Here is an 18,054-nt window from a genome sequence, read left to right as displayed (position 1 = left end):
CAGTCCCAGGTGTGTCTCCCCCCCCCCCGACTAGGGGTAGGCAACATGTTGCCCTCCAGATGTTGCGGAACTGTCCCTAACCACTCGGCAGCATGAAGTTGATTTATTTAATTTCGTAAAATTTACTGCTTGGTTGTTCAGCCACCCAAAAAACCTCAACGTGGTTTACAAAAAAATGATAAAAATAGTCATACAGACTTAACGACAACGATTTAAGGCTTTCGAAAAGTTAAAAGAGCAATAGACTAAAAGCAGGTTAAAAGTCTCGCCAGCTTTCTAAACGGCTGGGTGGGGTTGTCTAAAGGAGAACATTTTTTTAGCAGGTGGCGAAAAGAATACAACGAACAGCCCCTGCCTGAAATCAATAGGCAGGGAGTTCCCAAGGTGCCCTTTCTTACAGATACAGAACGGGTATTACGTGGCGCCTGTAAGAGTGCCAGCCCCGATGGGATTTGGAGTACAACTACCTCTGAAAGGAAGATCAAGCATTGCCATTGGCTGAGATCCATTGCTCAGGAGCATTTGAGAGGACGTTATCACCTGCTGCCCTGCCAGTCCCGCCCCCTCCAGCCAAAAAACCCCGGCACCACAATTTGCAAGCAAGACATAACAAGGGACCTGGTTGAGGATGCTTTAGAGATGGTCCAGTATTGCACTGCTGGAATGGGGAGCCCTTTCTTGGAGACTATGTTAAACAGATGATCAGTGTCTTGCAAAAGAAAGGGAGACTGGTGTAGAAGACCCTTGTGTGCTGTAGCCTCTGGCCCAGAGGTGATGGTGGCAGCTGCGGAGAAAGGGGGCAAGGGGTCCCTGAAACTCTTGAGCCCCCCACCCTGCAACACATTTTTTGGGGGCGGAAATCAAAAGAAAGCCAAACATTCGATCCCAGCCAACAAGAGTTTGGTGGGATGAAAGGGAGAATTGTGGCTTTTAACAAACGAGACCTTTTCTCCTCCCACTTGCCCTCGACTCCCGTTTTGTTTTTGCAACACACTAGTCCACATTAGTCACAGCTGAGTGCAAAAGCAGCACCGGCCGTTGTCCCAGATTATGAATGAACGTGGCGTCGGCAATTGTGCTATTGGGGGGTGGGTGGTTGTGGACGGGTCGCCTCCTGATGAATTCCTGAGAAGGCAGGCAGACGTGCGAAACTGGTTCCCTGGTCTTAGAAAGGAGGACCCTCCCAGTCGTGTGTGTGTGTGTTTTCGTTTTCACAGACCTCATCGAAGCCTCTTGAAACCGCAGCACGTCTGAGGTTTCCGAGGAGCAAGCAGCTCCTTCAAGCATTTTGCATGCAGAGATTTCATACAGGGAAAGAGGACGCTTATTTCCTTGCGGCAAATCAAACCGTGGGCAGCCCCTAGCCCAGTAATGCCCACCCTGGCTTGCAGCAGCTCTCCAAGGTTTCAGGCAAGGTTTGTATCTCTCTTTCCCAGCCATACCTGGAGAAGCAGGGGATTGAACCTGCAGCCTTCTGCATGCAAAGCAGATGCTCTACCACTGAGCTACGGCCCAGCAGATGCCTTTGGAGCATCACATGGGACCACACAAAGGACTGGATCTCATCTAAGAGGGCAGAAAGAGTCACCCAGCTAGCAGAGGTCAGGCCTGAGATGCTGAAAATCCACACGGCTGCTTCTCTCATGCCAAAAGTGGACATGCAGCTGGGCCCCTCTGTGCAAGAGCCCCAAGCCGAAGAATCAATCGGTAGGCTTACAGGACTTGGCCAGTTGCCTGAATGTTGTCCACACTGACCGGCAGTGGCTTTCCAGAGCTTGCAGGTTGGGGAAGCAGATGCTCTACAACTCTTGCTCTTGCCTCCTCCCTGAAAATAAATTAAGATTCTAGTCCTTACCGTTCTTTGAAAGGGGTAGTGGTGAATTAATTAGGAAACTGCCTTCTGCTTGGCCAACCCAGTGGTCCACCTAGCTCAGTGCTGTCGACACCGACTGGCAGCATCTCTCCAGGGTTTCAGGCAGGGGAGTTTTCCCCAGCGATCCTGCCAGGGATGGAACATGGGGGGCAGGTGCTTTGCGCCAGAGCCATAACCCTTGCCTTGGAAATTAGAGGGTCTGGCCTGTGCATTTTAAGCGAAGACTGCCTGCTGCTTATTTCTGGGCGCTATACTGGGACCTACAGCCATCAAGCCTTCAGCTGCCCACTGGGTCAAGGCTGGCTCCAGATCAGAGGCCCTACCCTCTGCTGGGCTTACTCCTGAGTCAGTGATTCCCTCAGCAGCTTGACTCCCTCCTCCCCACAACTGATTACCTGCCTGCAGTGACTGCGTCTGGGGATCCACTTGCTATCAAAAATTTCCTATTGTGTCTAAAGCCTTCCCAAGCCAATGGCTGCCCCGTGGCATTGTGGGAAAATCAAAATGGCGGAGGGGCTCCTCAGCCACAGGCACCCGCCACCCATGACAGAAAACTGGGCTGCGTGGATTTTGGCTCATGACACGGCTTTTGCCCACTCGATGTTACCCCAAAACTCCATTCCCACACCCTCCCCAAGGTGCTCATCGCACCAAGCAGGAACGCAGTGGCGTAGCATGGGTTGTCAGCACCCGGGGCAAGGCAAGTAATTTGCGCCCTGTGGATTTTAGCAGGGGGCAGAGAGCTGCGAGTGTGAGCGCGCCCCCCCAGATGTTGCGCCCAGTGCGGCCGGCCCCCCCCTGCACCCCCCACGCTACGCCACTGCAGGAACACCCAGGGATTTCAAGGGGTTACTCCGGCAAACACGGCCCTGGTGGCCGAGGTGTGGCCCTCAGCTTCCCACTACGGCTCCAATGTCCGAACCTCTTGGAGTTTTTTTGGTGGGCCCCCATTGCAGACGGTTGGGCTAGACGAACCTCCCGGCGCTTCAATTCCATTGTTTTGTGAGCACGCCCCCTTGTGGCAGCCAGGGTCTCCTCACATGAGGCTGCACCTGTTCCTGTGCAGCGCCCCCTGGAGGCGCATGGCGGAGTGGTTGTTCCTGCAGCCTCGGGCCAAGACGCTGCAGAGGAGCTCCTTGAAGAGGAGGACGATGTGCCAGTTGAACTTGGCCGAGCACTCCATGTAGCCGCACTTCCAGCTCTTCTTGACCAGCAGAGAGAGGGCCCGGCGGGGGGAGAAGCGCTGGCGCTGCAGGTCCCGCTTGTTCCCCACCACAATGATGGGGGCTTCGCCACTGCTGCTCGCCCTAGGAGAAGAAGAGGAACCCCAAGTTCATAGAGTAGAGAAAGAAGGTCAGAGCCATGCACAGACCCCAAACCTCCAGGCTCTCCCCAGCCTGGGGCCCTCCAGAAATTTTGGACCATAACTCCCATCAGCCCCAGCCAAGTGGTAGTCCAAAATGGCCCTGCTGGCTGGGGCTGTTGGGAATGGTAGTCTAAAGTAGCCATGATGGCTAGGGATGATTGGAATTGTAGTCCATAGTGGCCCTGCTGCCTAGGGGTGATGGGAATTGTAGTCCAAGGTGGCCTTTCTGCCTAGGGATGATGGGAATTGTAGTACAAAGTGGCCTTTCTGCCTAGGGGTGATGGGAATTGTAGTCCAAGGTGGCCTTTCTGCCTAGTTGTGATGGGAATTGTAGTCCAAGGTGGCCTTTCTGCCTAGGGATGATGGGAATTGTAGTACAAAGTGGCCTTTCTGCCTAGGGGTGATGGGAATTGTAGTCCAAGGTGGCCTTTCTGCCTAGTTGTGATGGGAATTGTAGTCCAAGGTGGCCTTTCTGCCTAGGGATGATGGGAATTGTAGTCCAAAGTGGCCTTTCTGCCTAGGGATGATGGGAACTGTAGTCCAAAGTGGGAATTGTAGTCCAAAGTGGCCTTTCTGCCTAGGGATGGTGGGAATTGTAGTCCATAGTGTCCATGCTGCCTAGGGATGATAGGAATTGTAGTCCCAAGTGGCCATGCTGCCTAGGGATGATGGGAATTGTAATCCAAAGTGGCCATGCTGGCTAAGGATGATGGGAGTTGTGGTTCAAAATGGCCATGCTAGCTGGGGCTTATTTCTTCCCATGCAAATAGCTGTGTTTCATTGGATATTTGAAAGTGGGACTGGGCTTCTTTAAGGTTGCAATCCTAACCCCACTTAAAGGTAAAGGTACCCCTGCCCGTACGGGCCAGTCGTGTCCGACTCTAGGGTTGTGCGCCCATCTCACTTAAGAGGCCGGGGGCCAGCTGTCCGGAGACACGTCCGGGTCACGTGGCCAGCGTGAAGAAGCTGCTCTGGCAAGCCAGCACCAGCGCAGCACACGGAAACGCCGTTTACCTTCCCGCTATAAAGCGGTACCTATTTATCTACTTGCACTTTAGGGGTGCTTTCGAACTGCTAGGTGGGCAGGAGCTGGGACCAAAAGACGGGAGCTCACCCCGCCGCGGGGATTCGAACCGCCGACCATATGACCCCACTCACCAGGGAATAAAACCCACGCTGAGTTCAATAGTAGGACTTCCAAGTAGTCATGTTGCACCACCAGATGGGTTGTTGTGGTGGTGTTTACTCAGAAGTAAATCCCACTGAATTCCCCGAGACTGATCCATGCGAGAGGTGGGTTGAGGACTGCAGCCTCACTGGAGGGAAAGGCAGCTTTCCTGATTCTGTGCCCCCCCCCCGCCATATCCACCCCCTCCTCTCCCATCCCTTCTGCTCACCTGTTCTCCTGGATCTGCTGACGGATCATTTTCACATACTCGAAGCTTTCTGGGCTGCAGATATCATACACCAGGACATAGGCATCAGTGTTCCTCAGCCCTCGGGATTTCAGGTCTGACCACTCCTGGTGGGCGAGAGGAAAAGATGGCGAAAGCTGGTGCAACGAAAAAGGGACATTGTCACTCAGCTGCATTGTGCGGAGTCAGGCCCATGGGTCCATCCAGCTCAGTACTGTCAACACTGACTGGCAGTAGCTCTCCAGGGTTTCAGGTAAGGACCTTTTCCCAGCCCAATTTGGAGATGGTGGGGATTGAACCTGCCAGCAAAGCAGCTGCTCTTTCACCGAGGTAGATCCCTGTCAAATTTGTATCCAGATATAGAACAGGTAGGGAATCATTTTCATCCTGACGCCAACCTTCTCAAAGTTAGTGATAACAAAAATAGCTATAACAACTTATATTACTACCACTATTAATTACATCTATTCATTACTTGCCCCACTTTATTTTTTCTGGAGTATGGAGCGAGTTCATAAATGTATTATTATTATTATTATTATTTATTAATTATTATTAATTGAATTTATATACCGCTCTATACCCAGAGGTCTCAGGGCGGTTCACAGAAAACATCAACATAAAACCACCACACACACACACACACACACACACATATTCAAAATAAAAACAACCCAATAACACCCCCCCCAAAAAAGCTGCATTTTAAAAGGGTATAGGGTGTCAAACAGATCAACTAAAGGCCTGGTTAAAAAGGAACGTTTTTGCCTGGTGCCTTAAGGTGAATAATGAAGGCGCCAGGCAAACTTCCCTGGGGAGAGCATTCCACAGAGTGGGAGCCACTGCATAGAAGGCCCCGTTCTCGTGTTGCCACCCTTTAGACCTCTTGAGGAGGAGGCACATGAAAGGGCCTCAGAAGATGATCTCAGGGTCCAGGTAGGTTCATATGGAAAAAGCCTGTCCTTGAGATATTGCGGTCCTGAGCCATTTAAGGCTCTATAGTTCAAAACCAGCACTATGAATTGGGCCCGGAAACTAATTGGAAGCCAGTGCAGTCAGACCAGGATCAGTGTAATATGCTCAAACTGTCTTGCTCCATTGAGCAACCTGGCTCCTGAATTCTGCACTAGCTGAAGTTTCCAAACTGTCTTCAGAGCAGCCGTACATATAACGCATTTCAGTAATCTAACCTTGAAGTTACCAGAGCAGAGGCAACAGTAGTTAGGCTATCCCTGTCCAGATAGGGGCATAGCTAGGCCACCAGTTGAAGCTGATGGATGGCACTCCGGGCCACTGAGGCCACCTGAACCTCGAGCGATAGCAAAGGATTTAGGAGTACCCCCAAGCTATGAACCTGCTCCTTCAGAGGAAACGTAACCCCATCAAGAGCAGGTGACTTCCCAGCCATCTGGTATAGACATAAATGTCTTAAAGCAACTTATGATCCTGAAAGCATACTGGAAAAGTTTCAAACAACACCAAAAGAATAAAACCACATTATTTACGTTAAGTGGTCATCCTGCAGTATGATAGAAAAGGACAAATACTGCCCCACTCTGCTAAAGATGAACACAACAGGCTACAGGTAGGTAGCTGTGTTGGTCTGCTGTCGTCGAAACAAAATTTTAAAATTCCTTCCAGTAGCACCTTAAAGGTAAAGGGACCCCTGACTGTTAGGTCCAGTTGCGGACAACTCTGGGGTTGCGGCGCTCATCTCGCTTTATTGGCCGAAGGAGCCGGCGTACAGCTTCCGGGTCATGTGGCCAACATGACTAAGCCACTTCTGGTGAACCAGAGCAGCACATGGAAACACCGTTTACCTTTCTGCCGGAGCGGTACATATTTATCTACGTGCTTTCGAACTGCTAGGTTGGCAGGAGCAGGGACCGAGCAACGGGAGCTCACCCCATTGCGGGGATTCGAACCGCCAACCTTTTGATCGGCAAGTCCTAGGCTCTGTGGTTTTAACCCACAGCACCACCCACGTTCCTAAGGTGCTACTGGAAGAAACTTTTAAATTTTGTTTCAACAACAGGCTACGCTGTTATTGCATTGGATCATCCCAATTAAGAACCAACTGCCCAGTGTCTAAAATTTGATGATGGCAATGCCAGACAGGCACATTTCTCTGGGGAGAGTGTTCTGCAGCCAGGGGGCCACCACCCTCCCCACCTCCACCTGCATGTGTCAGTGGTAGGCGGAGCCAGAAGCAAAAGTGGGCGGGGCAGTATCTTGCAGCAGCAGCACACTGACCCCCCCCCCCAACTTAAGTCCATCTCCATCTTTAGATCTCCCTTTGGTCTCACCTCCTGCAGAACACAGGCAGGGCCTCCACATCAACTGAAGTCAACTGTGAAATGCAATTAGCGGCTCGCTGAAGTTCAGAGGATGGGATGAAAACCAAAGCGTTTATTTTTAACCCAGATAGTAATAATGAAACGCCATGAAACTGGGGAGCAGGAGCGCCGGGGGCCAATCACCATCATGTCTTCTTTTCCTGAAGCTGCCACTCATTTCTGGAGCTTGAACATTTATTTCCAGTCAAGGAGATCATCTCCTGAAGCGTCCCTGCCCTGCACTCCTCAGATGAGTGTGTTGTGGAATTCTACTCAATATTTATCCAGAGCAGATTCCAATGTGTAGTTAGTAAAAAGTTAAACACGTTGCAGGAAGGCAAAGGAGCATCATGGTCACAATTATAATTATTATTATTATTATTATTATTATTATTATTATACCCGACCCATCTGGCTGGGTTTTAGGATTGGCACTCTCCATAAGAAATCCAGTTGCAGCAGACTTAATTTAAACTTACAATAACTTATAATAAGTCTAAACCTTAACACTAAGCATACTATGTACAGACCACCACACCAGAAGGAAAAGAGATAGAAAGAGAAACAGAAACCCAGGCTCCTTCTGGCCTTACTTTTATAGTCAGCGTGACTTTGACAGAAAGGATGAGAGAACCAGTTTCAGCCAGCTGTACTCAGCTTCTCTGAAGGTATAACCCAAACACCACGAACCTTCTGTTTGCTTCTTTCACACAGAGAAGCCTCCAGAAACCCCCTTGAACTAATTAGAATAGGAAAGATCACGTCAGATCAATGCTTTCTGCACTAAGAAATGCAAACTGTCAGAACGGATGTCAGGGAAAGTGGAGCCACTGCTTTTGGAAGAAGGGTTTAATTAATTAATTAATTTCCTCTATATCCCACCTTTTCCTCCAAGGAGCTCAAGATGCCATACATGGTCACCCACTTCCTTTAATCCCCACAACAGCCCTGTGAGGTAGGTTTGATTGAAAGGCGGTGATTGGCCCAAGGTCACCCAGTGAGATTCATGGCCAAGTGCAGATTTGAACCCCAATCTCCCAGGTCTTAGTTCAAGACCACAAAGGCTCTTGTTCAGGACTATATATTTTTCAGACCTTGGTGTGTGTGTGTGTGTGTGTGTGTGTGTGTGTGTGTGTGTGCTCATTCCCCTCCAGGCAACTTTCCAGCGGCCACCAAATGGGTGGGCGGAGCAATGGGAGTGAATTTTACCTTCGTACAGAAGGCTAGTTTCCACGAACGCTCCCCCACCCGCCTCTCTGCCCTCCATCTAGGAAAGCAAAAGGCATCATCAGAGCTCAAGGGCACATTCCAGCCTTGCAGAAACTCTCACGTAGGGTGCAAAGCAGGGCTGGTGAGGGGGCGTGGGCTGGAGAGAGCAGGTGTGGCCTGGTAAGAGTCCCAAGGTCCAGATGCAGAGGTCTGAAGGTCCGCATTTGGCCTCTGCATCTAAAGTCCTGCATACCTACATTAGATCAGTATCATAGTGTTACACACCACACCCATCTCCATGAGCAGTGTGAAATTCCAGGGGCTGCAGACACACTTAACAGGGTCTGTATTCCCTTTTGGGACAATGAGGCACAACAGAGGCTGTGGTGTCTTTAAGATAGATGGCTTTATATGTGCATACATATACATATACATATACATGAAGGTATAGGTAAAAAGGACCCCTGGATGGTCAAAGGTGACTATGGGGTTGCAACGCTCATCTCGCTTTCAGGCCAAGGGAGCTGGCGTTTGTCCACAGACAGCTTTCTGGGTTATGTGGCCAGCATGACTAAACCGCTTCTGGCGCACAGAGGACTGTGACAAATGCCAGAGCGCATGGAAACACCGTTTAACTTCCCGCCGCAGTGGTACCTATTTATCTACTTGCAGTGGTGTGCTTTCGAACTGCTAGGTTGGCAGGAGCTGGGAAAGAGCAACGGGAGCTCACTCCATCGCAGGGATTCAAACCGCCAACCTTCTGATCGGCAAGCCCAAGAGGCTCAGTGGTTTAGACCACAGTGCCACCTGCGTGCATGTGTGTGTGTGCGCGTACACACACACACACACACACACACACACACATTGCTATTTTTCTAGAAAAAGAGGTGCTGGAGCTCACCACAAACTTCTCCCTTGTTCCCCACCTGAAAGGAGCTGGAGCTGAGCTCCAGTGAGCACCAGCTGCGGGGGGGGGGGGGAGCTCTGCATATATACAACCTGCACCTAGATGAGGGGATTTGCAGAGCATTCACATCCTATGAGGGTCCGGCTTCCCCCATAAGGGCAGCATTGGATTCAAAGGACAGCAAGAAGCCCCCCTCTGTGTTCCTGAACCTTGCTTCTGTCAGGCCTGATCAAAAGGTACAATCGCCCTACAGTTCCACCTCCTTTTGTCCACTTAGAAGTTAATCCCCACTTCCAAAACCCCTCTCCCTTCTCTCTTACTGAAGCAGTCACCTGCTCCTCTGGAACCAATGACTGACCTTTGTCACACTGGGCCAAAACATCTGTAGAGCTTGCTTGCAATAGGGTGTTGCACATGCCCCATAAGAACACAATAAGAGCCTTGCTGGATCAGGCCAATGGCCCATCTAGTCCAGCATCCTGTTCTCACAGCACTTAGCCAGATGCCCCAATGGGAAACTTTTAAACAGAACCCGAACCCAAGAAAAACTCTCCTCTCCTGTTGCTTCCAGCAGCTGGTATTCAGAAGCATCACTGTCTCCAACTATCTTAGCTATCATCTTTTAAAGCCATTGTGACATCTGGCCACCACTGCTCCTGTGGCAGTGAGTTCCATAGTTTAACTAGGCAGGGGTTGGACTAGATGACTCTAGGGGGTCCCTTCCAACTCTACCATTCTAAGGACTTTTTTTTTATCTGTCTAGCATCTTCCAAAATTCAGCTTCATTGTATGTCCACCAGTTCTAGCATTATGAGAGAGGGAGAAAAACTTCCCCAATATGCACTTTCTTTAGGCCAACTTTCCTCTGACAGGGGAGGAAGAAAATAGCCATGAGGACTAGTTCCATCTTTTGCCTGCATCTCATCTGTGATGCTTTAAATGTGGCTGACCCTAAAGAAAGCCTTCCGGTTTTTGTTCTCATCTCCCATCTCCCTTATTTTTCTGTCTTCTTTCAATTCCACCCACATTCTGCATCTTCCGAACTGGCCTTCCACCAGAACTCACATCTTGCCCCTAAGTGAAGATGGGTCCTCTGCAGGGTGAGTGTGGCTGAGAGGGTTAGCCTACATTTTCATCAGCAGCCAACACAAACTCTTCCCTTTGGCTTACTATTTAAGGATTCTTAAAAGCCAGAGTGGGGAGACGGGAAGCTTTGAGAAACAGCTTGAGTGTTGGAGGAGAGTGCCAAAAATTGAAGAACCAAGTTAACTCCACCCCCACCCCCCTTTCTATTACTTTATTTTTGGACCGGCAGTCAAATCCCACAGACATGAAGTTACTATTTCTGCACAATTTTGCCTCATTCTGCTAGCTATGGGGGAGAGGCAATGTGGGCATTGTAAGTCCCACTTGGAAGCAACTCTGGCTGTCTCCATCAGCTGCACATCGGGGTTCCAAGATTTCACCAGACCAAACTTGCACACTTTCAAGCAGGGAAGGGCTGCAGCTCAGAGGCAGAGCATTTGGTTTGAGTGTAGAAGGTGCCAGGTTTGATCCCTGATGGCATCTCCAGGCAGGATTGAAAAAGCACCCTGCCTGAAACCCTAGAGAGCTGCTGCCAGTCAGTGTAGACAACACTGAGCTACATGAACCAATGGTCTGACTTGGTATAAGGCTGCTTCCTGCGTTTGTATCTCTCTACTGTTATTATAATTACTTTGATTATTTGGGGAAGATCACAACCAGTGGCAGTGAAGTTTTTCACAGGGAAACAGATAGGGTCAGAGATGCCAGATTGCAAGGGCAGTGGGGACTGGGGAGATGTTGTGCCTGTGAGCATCATGCCTCCCTGCCTAAGCCAGGCAGAAGGGTGGCGCTGTGGTCTAAACTACTGAGCCTCTTGGGCTTGCCCATCAGAAGGTCAGCGGTTCGAATCCCTGCAATGGAGTGAGCTCCCGTTGCTCCGTCCCAGCTCCTGCCAACCTAGCAGTTCAGAAGCATGCCAGTGCAAGTAGATAAATAGGTACCACTGTGACGGGAAGGTAAACAGAGTTTCCATGCACTCTGGTTTCCATCACAGTGTTCCGTTGTGCCAGAAGTGGCTTGGTCCTGCTAGCCCCATTGACCCGGAAAGCTGTCTGTGGACAAACACTGGCTCCCTTGGCCTGAAAGCAGAGATGAGTGCCGCAACCCCATAGTCACCTTTGACTGGATTTAACCATCCAGGGGTCCTTTACCTTTCCTTTTTCCCCATGGGCTTTAGGAAGGAGGCACCAGGCTTTAATTCTTTAATACTCTAATTTTCCAGGAGCATTTAAGGGACTAGCCTAGTCCCCCTGGTCCACTGACAGCACACCACTGGTTGCAACAAATTAAAATAATAAAACCAATTGCAATCAGAAGAATAAGGTGGGTCCTGCACTTCAGGTGTCAAGGGCCAGGGTAAAAGAGATGCATTTTCAGCTTATGGAGGAAACTGTACTGTTCAGGTGCCAAGACACCTTCTGCAGAGAGGGAATTCCACCTCTTAGGAGCTCCCATAGAAAATGCATAAAGACTAGAGGCATTTGTTGTTTGAAAATGTGAGATGTGAGATAGTCGAAAACCATAATGGACAAGTCTATCAACAATCTTCATTAACCTGGATCCCTGGAGTGGAATATCTATGTTCGGAGGCAACGTGAGTTGGGTACCAGAACATGGTGACCAATGGCATCCTGCCCTTTCCCCTTCACTCCAGTGGAACTGTCCTAATTACGGACCTGACTTACATACAGCAGAGCACAGGGCCTTGGTGTAAAATCAGACCTAATGCCTTGCAAGGAGAGTGGAGTTCTCCAGGCTTGCCTGCCAACTCACCCAGCCAGCTAAGCAAGCACATTTTACTCGCAAGAGAGTTAAGGAAAATGCTTACACCAAGCCTTTCCTGACCTAGTGCAATCCAGGTGTTGCGAACTACAATTCCTATCAGCCCTGGCCAGGCATGAAGGAATGTGTTGCCTAACAACATCTGGTGCGCTTGAGTTTGCCACTCCTGGGAAAAAACCACAGTGTTAAGTAACAAAAACGAAGCAAGCTTGGGTATGCTGTCCCAATGGTAGAGGTAGAATATAGCCGTGGTAGCTGGTGGCCATTAATTGCCTTATGCCCCCATGAATTTCTCTAATCCCTTTTTAAAGCCATCCAGGTTGGTGGTCATCACTCCCTGAAAGACTGCCTTCTTCCCTGCGGACCCTCTTAGGTGCTAAGACTGGGAGAGGAAGCTCTCTTGGGTGTTGAACTGCCCTATGGAGCTGTGATGAGTGGCCCAGGAGAGGGAATTCTGTGGGGGCCTCTAAACTGTGAAATTCCCTCCCTCCCCACAGTGATGCAACTGGCACCTTCATTAGACACTTTTTGGTGAATGCTGAAGACACACCTCTTGACCCTGGCTTTGGATACTTGAGGTGTATCTTTCTATGGTCTGCCTTATTTCTGCAAGTGGTTTCAAATGGTTTTCAATATTGAGCTTTGGTTATTAGGGTGAAGGGCAGGTAATTAATTAATAATCATATGGTGCTGATCACTGGGCTGCTGTCAAGGCAAACTGGATTCTAAATGTGATCTGGTGCACTTTATTGTTTTTAACTAGTCTGGTTTTATTACTTAGTATTTGATAATTGTATTTTAAAATAAGCCACCTTGATGAGTTTGACCAAACTGTGGGAGGCAGTGGAAGACAGGAGTGCCTGGCATGCTCTGGTCCATGGGGTCATGAAGAGTTGGACACGACTAAACAACAAAGCCACCTTGAACCCCAGCTTGGGAGAAGGGTGGGATATATAATAGTAAATAATAATAATAATAATAATAATAATAATAATAATAATAATACGTAGAGTGAATCCCCTAGCTGAAAAACCCATACCATATTTCCATCATACCTAACAGGAGGGCCCCAATCCAATTAGAAAACGAACCAATCTGTCCTCAGCACAGCCACACTATATCCCACAAGTGATCTGTTGTTCACTTGCAGAATTCACAAGCATAGCCAAATATATTCGGGAGCGTGAGTTTGCGTTGAGTTGTGGGGAAGAGAGGGTTTTAATAAAAGCCCACCTGAGAGCTGTTTGCTGGGAATGCCGTCAGGTAAGGGACATCCATAATCTTCATGTCGTACATGTTCCCGTTGAGAATGACCGAGGGCCGGTAGGTACGACGGCGCTCCGTCGGGCTGTAAGTCTCTGTAAAGTCGTGGTACAAGAACTGACGGATAATGGCCGTTTTGCCCACCTTCGGGGCTCCCAGGACAGCCACCGACAGAGTCTCCACCATCGTCTTCTTTCAGGACCTTGGATAGTTCCCAAACTCCCGTCCCCCGTAAGCGATATGAGAAGAGAAGTGTATTAATCCACGGAGACCTCTGAGGGCGTGGGGGCTGTCTCGGAAGGCGCCCTCAGGGTAAGTCTTTAGGGTAGAGGCCCTGAGCCCCACGCAGCAGCACTAGTAGAAGCCCTCCACGCAGCGCTTTAAAGTAAGTGAAGTAATACCAATTGCCCATTCAAGTAGGGGGGAGGCGGTGACACCATGAAGTCCAGAGTCTAAAATTAGTTCTCTGCACCACTGGGTTGACTTGATGTTGACTTCAGTCGCTTCTCACAGTAAGACATCAGATCCGTGCCGTTGCTTTGAGCCGCAACCCCGCTCACTTCCTTAACGGACCGATTACTATTAATTCATTATGACTGTTGTTTTGCTACTCCGAAAGTCCCCCGGGTCTACAGTCGCTCAGCTGGGTTCTCCTAAGCTCACCTCGTTGAGGGTGGCTCCTCCTCAGCCCGCCTCATCTAGTCTCCCCCCCCCCTCCCAAGATCAAAAAGTCCCCTCCCCAACCCTTCCAAGCTCTTCTCAAGTTTGCGTCAATCGAACTGCTGTCCCGGGAACGCAGGCTGCCGGCTGAGCCGCCCTCAGGTAAAGAGATTTCACGATTCACTGGAGAGATGAACTCACCGAGTCGAGAAAGGGAGAAAGAGGCGACCGGAGCTTGAAGGACAGCCGCTCCGGGATGCCTGGTTGGCGAGCCTGGTCCCCCAACTCCATCCGAATCGAGCTGCTTTGAAGGGCAGCGCGTGTGCCAGCAGCGAGCTGGTCCTCCCCACTTTTCCTGCTCTTCTAATCCAATTGAAAAGGAAGGCGAGAAGTTCCCCCAAATATTGGAGGAGGCTGGGAGACTGAGACGGACAGCTGTCACTCCAGATCCAGACCCGCCCGGCTCAAGATCCTCGCTCCGAAACGGCGCTCAACCTTGAGGAACGGGACGCCAAGCCAGCCTCTGCCCCGCTGGCGCGCAGCCGGCCGGGCATCGCTGCTGCTGCTGCTGCCTGCCCGGCTCCAGCGGCGCCCTCCCGGCCCCGTCCTCATGCTGGACCCTCGCCTCGCCTGCGGATCCCGCCCGGAGGAGGGCTCGCGGCTGCTACCTCTCCCTTCCCGGGCGCCGAAGATGGAGCAGAGCGCATCGCTCCTCTTTCAGCACCCTGGACAGAGCACTGCGGTGCTGCGCGCCCGCCTTTCCCCGCCGCTGCCCGGAGTTCCAAGCTGCGGCAGAAGCAGAAACCCGCTCTATGCCTACTCGGAGAGAGAGGTCAAGCACGTGAGAAGGGCGAGGCGGGGAAGGAAACGCGCGGGTTGCGTGTGTGTGGTGTGGGGGGGAGAGCGAGCAGGGGAGGCGCCTCTGCCTGGTGGAGGCTGGAAATCTGTCGGTTAAGCAATCCAGCGCGGGAGAGGGAAGGGTAGGAGGACGAGCTATGTGGGAAGAGCAAGAAGGAGCGGGGGTTTGCGTTGCATCTCCTTTCTCTCTCTCCATCCCGCCCCCCTCCTCACTTCCCAGGGATGCAGAAAATGTGACTTCATAGTTCGCCGCTACAATGCAGCCTTTCCTTACCCAGACGCGCAGCAGAGTTCAACCGAGGAGCAATCTCAAGGCATCCGAGTCTCTTTTGTGGAGCTGCCCGGGTCCTGGGGCGTCCCTTCTAGTAAGGAACGGGAGGGAACGTATAAAAAGTTGGCTTTGTCTTCCGAAGTTAAGTGTACGAAATGGTGAGTCATCGGCACTTCCCGGAAAAGGCTCGAGGTCTTGACGAGCTGCAAATGTATTTACACTTAATGTGACTACGAGGCAGGTAATTTGAAGAGGGAAAGATGTGTAATTGATTGACGGGCCTCATTCACATTCCAGCTGGGGGGGGGGTGTTTTCACAAGCAATATTATGATTATAATGAACGATAAACACTTGTTTGCTGTTGTTAATGACCCGCCCTTCACCTCAAGGTTCCGGGGCAGGTTACAACAATCAAAACACAATACAGTGGTACCTCGGGTTAAGTACTTAATTCGTTCCGGAGGTCTGTTCTTAACCTGAAACTGTTCTTAACCTGAAGCACCACTTTAGCTAATGGGGCCTCCTACTGCTGCCACGCCGCCGGAGCATGATTTCTATTCTCATCTTGAAGCAAAGTTCTTAACCCGAGGTACTATTTCTGGGTTAGTGGAGTCTGTAAGCTGAAGCGTATGTAGCCTGAAGCGTATGTAACCCGAGGTACCACTATAGTGAAAACAGCTTAGAATCACAGGAATAAGAAAGCCAGGGTGGTGTAGGGGTTAGAACATCGGACTCGGACCTGGGAGATCAGGGTTCGAAATTCCACTCAACCATGAAGCTCACTGGGCGACCTTGCGGGCCAGTCACTGCTTCCCAGCCTAACCTGCCTCGTAGGGTTGTTGTGGGGATTAAGTTAGGAGAGGGAGAACTATGTAAACTATGTACATTACATTGAACTCCTTTGAGAAAAGTTGTGCTATACTGTGAATGAAATAAATGGACACCAGAAATGTCAAATTGTCTAAAATGCAACCCTTAGTGAAGGTTTTAAATACGGGGGGGCAAGTGAGCATGATTCATTTTCATCTGAAGTGTACCAGCCAATGCAAGCACTGCACTTGAATTTATTTTAACATTTCTTTTTACTAAAAGAGGAACACCGCCCCTCCCCCGTTTTAAAGATGTGCATTGTGATCTGCCAGGGAATTTGGGAATTCTAAGTTTGTTTATGTTGTCATTATTTGGGCCTGAGTGAATTTCTACTGATCTTACTTTTCTACTGTTAAACTTCAGTTTCCTGATGGTTAGATCCATAGAGGGACTATGAGTCTTAGTACACAGGAGCACAGGAAGATGCCTTAATCCCAAGTCATACCATTGAGCCATTTAGCTCAGTATTGTCTACACTGACTGGCAGCAGCTCGCACCCTTTTAAGTTAATAATTAGTTAGCAAGTGCCAACTGGGACATTAAAAAGAAAAAAAGACTTCCAGCTATGCTGGAGGCAGGTGTGTATGTCTCCATTCTAACCTCAGGGGGGCAGTGATGATATAAACCTCACAGTTCTGCAGTCTTTACTATGAGAATTGGGCTGCTCTGCACCTCTGATGGGCGAAGCTTCCAGACGGTCACTATTTGGGGGGTGAGATTAAGTCACATACTGGCGAATCCAGCTTGAGCCATGGAAATAGATTTGGAGCTCTTGGGGTAACCCACCCCAACTCAAAGAGTGTAGGCAGAGCATAACTATCATGGCTAGTAGCCATCGATGGACCTCCATGAATTTGTCTAATCCTCTTTTAAAGGTTGGTGGCTATTTCTTGTGGAGGTGAGTTCCACAGTTTAACTATGCACTGCATGAACAAGTCCTTCCTTTTATCTGCCCTGAATCTTCCAACATTCAGCTTTCATTGGATGCACATTAGTTCTAGCGAAGCAAATCAGAGTGAATGCTTGTTATACAAGCCAGCGTCATCTAATCACCCTTCATTGAATGCTCAATAAACAGGTTGTCTCAAGGTGCCCTTGGTTAAAGGAGAGCACAGGAACCTAGGAACCCTGCCTTATACTGAGTCGGACCACTGGTCCATTTAGCTCAGGATTGTCTGCAATGATTGACAGGGTTTCAGGCAGGAGACATTCCCAGTTTTATCCTGAGATGTTGAGTCTTGAACCTGGGACTATCTACATGCAAATCATGTTCTCTGCCTGTGAGCTATGATCCTAAAAGAAAATGAAGGTGCTAGTCCACATGATTCTAATTAAGGGTAAGTGGAAACACAGGGGGCTGCCTTATATCAACTCAGTATTGTTGACACTGATGGGCAGTGAGTCTCCAAGGTTTCAGGCAAGCAGTCTTTCCCAGCCCTTTCTGGAGAGTAAACCTGGGACCTTCTACATGCAAGGCAGATGCTCTATCACTGAGCTAAGAAAAATAGTTCAACAAGAAAAAGACCCCAAGATAATTATTTTAATGAGGAACGTGCATGGCAGCTTGGCCTTGAGTTGATTTAACAGCACAGTTTACTCTGAGATAAGTCTTTAATTTCCCAGCTATGTGTTCATAGGACTATAGCAACCAAAGTATATTTGGTGTTCCCAACGCCCGTGAAAATTGTTGTGAGAAAAATAATAGAGTACCCACGTCCCTACCGCCAACCAGCTGTTTCTAACAGGAAATCGCGACAACTTTCCAGCATTCCCAAGTCTGCTCTGGAGACCCAGCGCAGTGGAATGTGTAGGAGAGCAGCTCCCTGCCTTAAGCCTGCTGCTAACGAAATGATTTAATTACCGCAGCTATAAAAAGAAATATCAGCCTTGCACTCAAAACACCTGACTGAGCCTGATTGAGAAACGAGGAGTCTGGCAGGAAGGTGAAGGTCTTAATGAACCATCACGAACATCGCAACTCTCCCCAGACTTACTGTTTAATATTTGCAAATGGCAGAACATAAGGAGAGCCTGATGGATCAGCCCAGTGGCCCATCCAGTCCGGCATCATGTTCTCAAAGTAGCCAACCAGATGCCCTCAATAGGAAACCCTCGAGAAAGACCTGAACACAAGAGCACTCCCCATGGTTGCAGTTT

At 49.7% G+C, this 18,054-nt stretch overlaps 1 protein-coding gene across 2 annotated transcripts; it reads right to left on the bottom strand.

Annotated features, from left to right (window-relative positions):
• Positions 1 to 2,827: 2,827 nt before the first annotated feature.
• Positions 2,828 to 15,712, bottom strand: RASL10A (RAS like family 10 member A). Of its 2 annotated transcripts, none has more exons than XM_081892573.1 (3): positions 13,208 to 15,712; positions 4,637 to 4,791; positions 2,828 to 3,180 (listed from the first exon to the last, which is right to left on the bottom strand). In XM_081892573.1, the coding sequence occupies exons 1-3, from the start codon at positions 13,421 to 13,423 to the stop codon at positions 2,910 to 2,912; spliced, it is 642 nt and encodes a 213-aa protein (XP_081748699.1). In that variant the 5' UTR covers positions 13,424 to 15,712; the 3' UTR covers positions 2,828 to 2,909. The 2 variants fall into 2 exon arrangements, with proteins under 2 accessions (XP_081748699.1, XP_081748700.1); XM_081892574.1 differs by having other exon boundaries at positions 4,637 to 4,761; positions 13,208 to 15,710.
• Between the last annotated feature and the right edge of the window lie 2,342 nt (positions 15,713 to 18,054).

This window comes from Podarcis melisellensis (assembly GCF_964234715.1).
Source record: "Podarcis melisellensis genome assembly, chromosome: 16".
NCBI lineage: Eukaryota > Metazoa > Chordata > Lepidosauria > Squamata > Lacertidae > Podarcis > Podarcis melisellensis.
Note: the sequence above shows the minus strand (reverse complement) of the source record. Positions and strands in the feature narration are given on the sequence as shown.